This window comes from Cryptomeria japonica, chromosome 8 (genome assembly GCF_030272615.1).
Source record: "Cryptomeria japonica chromosome 8, Sugi_1.0, whole genome shotgun sequence".
Classification (NCBI taxonomy): Eukaryota; Viridiplantae; Streptophyta; class Pinopsida; order Cupressales; family Cupressaceae; genus Cryptomeria; species Cryptomeria japonica.
Genome location: NC_081412.1, coordinates 514,727,874 through 514,735,415, shown reverse-complemented (window position 1 = coordinate 514,735,415; position 7,542 = coordinate 514,727,874). Strand labels below are relative to the sequence as shown.

General features: G+C 29.9%; 1 protein-coding gene across 1 annotated transcript; it reads left to right on the top strand.

Annotated features, from left to right (window-relative positions):
- Positions 1–5,254: 5,254 nt before the first annotated feature.
- Positions 5,255–7,099, top strand: LOC131047794 (receptor-like protein 46). Its single transcript, XM_057981577.1, has one exon. The coding sequence runs from the start codon at positions 5,255–5,257 to the stop codon at positions 7,097–7,099; it is 1,845 nt and encodes a 614-aa protein (XP_057837560.1).
- Positions 7,100–7,542: the final 443 nt, after the last annotated feature.

The following is a 7,542-nucleotide window of genomic DNA, read 5'->3' as shown; positions in this document are numbered from 1 at the left end:
TAAATATTTAAGATTTGTTTGAGCTATTTAGAAGGTAATTGGATCTTATTTGCATCAGGTTGCAAGAAAAGAAACACCGAAGTCCAACACCCACACATTAGCTGTAGTTTCACTTGTAGAAAAAACCAATACATCTTAATCCTTTTCATATTTAGTGTTAAATTAATTTTCCTTTCATTGATTTTTAACTCTCTTATATGACCAAAAATTATTCTTTGTACGTCCTTCTTTGTCATAAAATAAATAACTTGTATTTTTACCTCTACACTTGGATCTCTTATTACACTTAGATCTTCTTCTATTGTTAGTTTTGCTGCTTCTTTTTTGGCATCTCTCTCTACCAAAAACCAAATCATCACCCAAGGAATTTCCTTTGTTTTTCCTCCTCATATCTTCAATAAGGCGAGTCTCGACAATATTATCAAATTTTAGTATACCTCCTTTCTTGCTAGACAATGAATTTTTTATTTCCATCACTACTCCTTCCCAGCCATTAGGTAGAAAGAACAATAGTAAGATGGCCTTGATTTCAATATCTATATTTAGTTTGCAAAAATTGATTCATTGATTAATGTATTGAATTAATTTAGATAGTTTGACATGTTACCTCCTTCCTTCATCTTCAAATTGTACAATTTCTTCATGATAAAAATATTGCTTGAATTGAAAAACATTTCATACATATCAAACAACTTATTCCACAATCCTTTCACTATTTTCTCAATTGCAACATTATTTAATGTCTTACTAGATAAAGTTAGGATGATTTTTTCTCTTATTTTCTTATCCAGTTTCTCCTACTCTTAATTAGCCATTGTAGTTGCCTTCTAGCATAATTGAGAGGTCTCCCTAAATCAACAACACCTCCATTTCAATCTTCCACATTTTGATGTTGTATCATGAATTTTTTTTAATTCTTCATTTATCTGCCTTTTCCATTTTCCCAAAATTTCTTCACTTTCTTTTCATTCAGCTTCTCAACAAGTTTTGATACCAATTGTTGATATAAAGTGCATATAAATAATATTAAATTAGATTTATCATATGGAAGATAAAGTAATTGATACACACACAATGTCAAATTTACATGGTTCACCAATTTGGCTACATCTATGGAGAAACAAGGACAAATCTCTTCTATTACTTCTTTTTTTTGGTTACATGTAAAATAACTCATATGCATTAGCATTGTATAATCATTACATTATCTACACACTCCGATTTGAAGTTTTCAAAAGAATACAAATCGACAATTGATGGAGGAAAATAATGAGAAGTCAAAGAGGCCTGATTGTTGGACTTCATTATTCAACAATTTTCTTATGCAATTCACATGAATAATGCTCAAGAGATGAGGCTCAACTCTGCTAATGTTTAAATTTGGTGAATGTGTCTTATTTTTTTCCATAGTAAGATAAAGGGAAGTGATATATGGTACATAGTGTGTCTCCATTAGAAGATATGGTCATGGTGAAATCACCATACAACTTGTTGCTCCAAGAATTAGAATTCTACTCCTCCACAAAATAAGCTACAATTAAAGAATTGATATTCCTTATTCTCACCATCTTCTATAACATGAACTCTTATACAAACTAGCGAAAATTATCTATTTTCGGTACTAGAGAAATAAAGTGGAGGGGGTAATAAATTTAATTTCCAGTTATGTGATTCTGGTAGATGAAGGGATAAATAGAATTCATACTGTGGCATATATTTGATAACAATGTCCAATCATATCTCATGTATTTATTCAAGAATGGATCATGGAGGGATATTTTCTTCCATCACAACCATTAATCTAACTCTCACTAAGGACATTTAAAAGAGATTTTTGTTTACATAGATTGATTGCATCTTTATGTGACTGCAAATGCTGCTCTTGACACACACACACACACACACAACACACACAACACACACACACACACACACACACGCCAATAGGTTTAGATAAATGATATAAAATTAGATAAATATTTATAATATATACTTTTTTATATTTTTTTATGTAATATATATAACTATGTAATATAAATACACACCATATATACATATATACATACATTCATACACATATATATGTATACATATACATATTTTTATTTTTAATTATTTATAATATTATTTTCATATGTCAATTATTTATCATTTTATTTTATTTATTTTTGTCAACACACTCATGTGATTGCACTCCAATCTTATTAGCACTTATAACTATTGACATAATAATTTTAAAGTAAAATAGAATAATTCTTCAATAAACAAAAATATTTTTCAATAAAAATAAAAGAATTCTTTTCAAAATTATATTAAAATAAAATAAAATAATTTAAAAATAAATAAATAAATCTAAATATATATTAATACAAACGAAATATATTATACCTTGAATAATTTTAAATAAAATCAAATAATTCTTAAATAAAAAGTAATTTTATCTATATTATTAATTTTTTTAAAGTAATTATTATATTTACTTAAAATTATTTTATTTCACTTGAAAATTATTTAACAATTCCATTTAAAATAAATTTATAGGATTAAAAAAATTAATAAAAAGTATATATTTTCATTCACAAACTCACAACATATAGCCCATCAATCAGTTGGGTTATTTGAGCTCCTTTAATGAAGACTGATATAACATAAACATATGGGTATAATTTTTGAAAGAGATTGTGCGAGCTGTTCGATCCTTCCGAAAAGATGAATGTGACTAATCTTAAGTTACATCTCCCTTAAGTCTGCAATATACATGTGACTTGTCAGTTGTCTGCATATTCACAAGCGGCAATGGCTACGCAACGGACAAAACGACCCGTCCATGCCATGCCTTCCCATCCCCCCTGCCATCACCATCCATTCAAACAGCCCCATCAAACCGTACCGATCTGCACAATTTGTACCTTCACTCGGGAAATCCCCTCTTCCATCACCATCCATTCAAACGACAATGGCTATGCAAGGGACAAAATGGCCTGCCCCATGCCATGCCATGCGATGAGCCCATGCGATGACGTGACCACCTCGTCCAACCAAACCCCTCGTGCCATCTCCAGTCCTTTTAGGACATTTTTTCATATTTTTTTGACAAGTCTGTGGGGGTTGGGGAATTTTATTTTTTAAAGTATGATTATATTTTAAATGTTAAAAAAAAAAACTTTCCTATAATCAATTTACTTTTAAGTTTTTTTTTAAATGTATGATTATATTTTTTAAATTGAAATAATTTATTTTAATATGTTTTTATAATTTTTTATTTTTTAGTTATATTTGTAAAATAATAATTAATAATTAATAATGTATTTAAAGTTTTTAAATAATAAGTTATTGTTTTTTTATGTTTGATTATATTTTTTAAAATTGAAATAATTTATTTAAATATTTTTTCATAATTTTTTATTTATTATATTTTTTCAATTTTTTAAGCAATATTTGTGAAATAATAAATAAAATAAATTAATAGTCAATTATAATATTTAATTTTAAGTTAAAAACATTTTAAATTATTAAGTTTATTAAGTTTTATTATTAATTTTTAATCTTTTTAACCTACATTATTAAGTTATAATGTTTTTAAGTTTTATTAATTGTTTATTTATTTAAGTTTTTATAATTTAATTAATAAAATTTACTTAGTATATTTTCTTTGTATGTTTATTATTATTATTTAATCTAATAATATATAAATTTAATCAAATATTTTAGCATTTTTTTTTATATGAGATATTAAACATTAATCTAAAATACACCTATCAAATGAAATTTTGAATAAATATATTTTAAATATAGTTTGAATTTAATTTTTTTACTTGTGTGTAATTTATATACATTTTATTTTGTAAATTTGATCAATAAGTTATAGTTTGAATTAAATTTTTACTTATCTGCAATTTTTTCTTATGTGCAATTTTTTTTTATATATCATATATTATATGTTTAATTATTCTAAAAATATTAAGAATGAAAGAAGATTGAAAGATGTCATTCTTTAAGTAAAAAGTTAATTCAAATTTCTTTGTATGTTTATTATTATTATTTACATAGTTTGAATTTAATTTTTTTACTTGTGTGTAATTTATATATATATTATTTTGTAAATTTGAGCAATAAGTTATAGTTTGAATTAAATTTTTACTTATGTGCAATTTTTTTTTATGTATCATATATTATATGTTTAATTATTCTAAAAATATTAAGAATGAAAGAAGAACTTTAGAAGAAGTCATTCTTTAAGTAAAAAGTTAGTTCAAATTATTATTAATTTTTAATCTTTTTAACCTACATTATTAAGTTATAATGTTTTTAAGTTTTATTAATTGTTTATTTATTTAGGTTTTTATAATTTAATTAATAAAATTTACTTAGTATATTTTCTTTCTATGTTTATTATTATTATTATTTAATCAAATAATATATAAATTTAATCAAATATTTTAACATTTTTTTTGATATGCAATATTAAACATTAATCTAAAATACACCTATCAAATGAAATTTTGAATAAATATATTTTAAATTGTCAATCTAGAAACAATATTTACATAGTTTGAATTTAATTTTTTTACTTGTGTGTAATTTATATACATTTTATTTTGTAAATTTGAGCAATAAGTAAAGTTAATTCAAACTATAAAAACTTAAAAACATTCAAAGAAAATATACTAAGTAAATATTGGACTTTAGAAGATGCCATACTTATTATAAAAATTATAAAAAAAATTAAAATAAAAATTATAAAAAATTAAAATAAATTATTACAATTTAAAAATATAATCATACTTTAAAAAAAAAAATTCCCCCCACCCCGACAGACTTGTCAAAAAAAAAAAAAAAAAGTCCAAAAGGACTGGAGATGGCACGGAAGGTTTGATTGGACGGGGCGGTCACGTCATCGCATGGCATGGCATGGGGTGGGCCATTTTGTCCCCTGCATAGCCATTGCCTCACGGGAACACCTTCTCTTCCCCAATTTCGCCATGCCTGGGAAATATAACTGGTTTGGTATCGCTTAGTTTTCATAAATGTAACATCAGTGGCCCGTTCCCCCTCACTCTTTCCACTTTGCCCCAATTGAAAAACCTCTGATTGTCTGATAATGAATTCCTAAGTGGAGATATAGGTGAAATTTTAGGCAGCGGGTGGCCACACCTTTGCTTTGTTTACTCTGTCAGGGTCAAATATAAGAGGAAGTATACCTGCTTTCATTGGGAATTTATCCTCCCTCACAATTTTTAAAGTGGTAGAGACCATGATTAATGGGCCTATTCCCGCCTCACTTGGTAGTCTCCCTCTTCTTAAGGAACTCATACTCCGGAATAACTTTCTGACGAGAAGGATTCCTCCACGAATCTCTCAACTTTCTAAGTTGAAAATTCTGGATCTATCCTTCAATCAGCTAAGTGGCAACATACCTTCTCATCTACATGGGTTTTCTTCTCTGAGGAAACTTTATCTCCAATCCAACAAGTTGAATGGTACAATTCCTACTTCTATTGGAGATCTCCCTCATGTACAACAGATAGACCTGAGTTTTAACCGTCTGCAAGGTAGTTTTTCTCTTGGTGTTTTTGAAAATACCCCCAAGCTTATTCGCCTCTATCTTTCACACAATCAGCTAACTTTCCACCTTAGTTCAGGATGGGAACCCCCAATTTATTTTCAGGTATTACGCTTGGCCTCCTGTAATATTCGTGGTCCCATTCCTACATTTCTGTCCAAACAAAAGAGATTATTGGGTCTAGATATCTCCAACAACAGCTTTACTGGAGCAATTCCAACTTGGTTTTGGGATCTAAATATTACTAGCAATCTTAACTTGTCTCACAATAATTTAGAAGGTCCACTTCCCCCTAATTTGGATATTGGATTGTACATGACCCTAGACATGCAACATAATAAGTTGAGTGGCTCTCTTCCCTCGCCGTCAAAAGCCTCACAGGCCCTGCAAACATTGAACCTGTCTTATAATAATTTCACTGGGACTATCCCCATCCAAATTGGTATCCTTCTTCCTAAGATTCAGGTTCTGGGTCTGTCGAATGACAAATTATCCGGCAAAATACCATCCACTATAACAACTTGCACGCTTTTGAGAAGATTGAATCTAGCAAAAAATGGTTTGGAAGGAGATATTCCCTCCACAATGGGTGGGTTGTATCAACTCTGGACACTGCACCTGAATGACAATAAGCTTAAGGGAGAACTGCCTTACAGTCTTTCCAACTGTTCAGATTTGGAGATCATAGACATTGGAAGCAATTTTTTGTCTGGAGAAATACCACATTGGTTATCAGGGCTTTCTCAGTTGATGATACTTGTGTTGAGGAATAACCTTTTTGCAGGATACATTCCACCAGAACTAGCCTATCTCTCTAATCTCCATGTTTTAGACTTGTCAGAGAACAACTTGAATGGGTCCATCCCACTAGAGTTGGAGAAATTAGCAACAGGGATGGTTCAAAGCAAGAGCTCAAAAGAACAGCCCTTGGAAGAAAAGCCCTCCTACTACAGAGAGGAAATCCTTGTGACTAACAAAGAAAATGATTTGGTATATGTGGATTCTATCCTGCTACTTGTAACATGTATTGACCTATCTAGAAATCAGCTGTCAGGTAACATTCCTTCAGAGATTGGTGCACTTAGTGGTCTACGAATCTTCAATATCTCCAGAAATAATCTAAGCGGAGAAATTCCCCATACATTGGGAACGCTAGAGCTAATAGAATCAGTGGACCTTTCCTATAATAATCTGCAAGGCAAGATTCCAATTGAAATACAGGGACTTCATTACCTGGTTGTTTTCAGCATGTCTAACAACAAACTTTGTGGCAAAATACCAACTGAAGGTCAATTTTCCACATTTAAGGTTGCCTATTTCTATGGTAACCCTTGTCTTTGTGGTTTTCTACTTGATATCAGATGCCCAGAATCACCAGCAACAGGGGATAATGAAGAGGAGGGAGAGGAGAATGAAACAGGATCCTTGGTATTGGTATGTTGGCTGTTTGGTCTGTTTTGCTGTTGGGTTTTGGGGAGTGTTTGCACTGCTGAGAGTAAAGACATGGCGAACAAGATACAACATTATCATGGATGACGTTGCTGCCTGCTTTTGCAATTCATTGACTGTGCAATGGAAATCATTCCTGGTAAATAACTTCACGCGTCAATAGTGGTCATACTTCTCCAATAATGAGATGTCAATTATTAATATATTTACAAATGTAGTGTTGATAAAAACAGGAAGATCCTATCTTTATTCTTTTATAATGGAGGGAAATTTTAAGGCAGATCGAGGAGGAGGGAACCAGTCTAAAGGTGACATGGTATGTTGTAGTTGAAAGAAAGAAAGAAGATTGAAAAGGAGGGAACCAGTTTAAAGGTGATATGGAATGTTGTAGTTGAAAGAAAGATAGATTTCTTCATAGGTTGTGATGGCAGTTGGTGTGTATATGAGTTTACAGATGGTTTATAGTAAAATGGGATTATCTCGTAATTCTTGTAGGAGGCATCTAACTGTGCTACAAACGGAGGCATGTG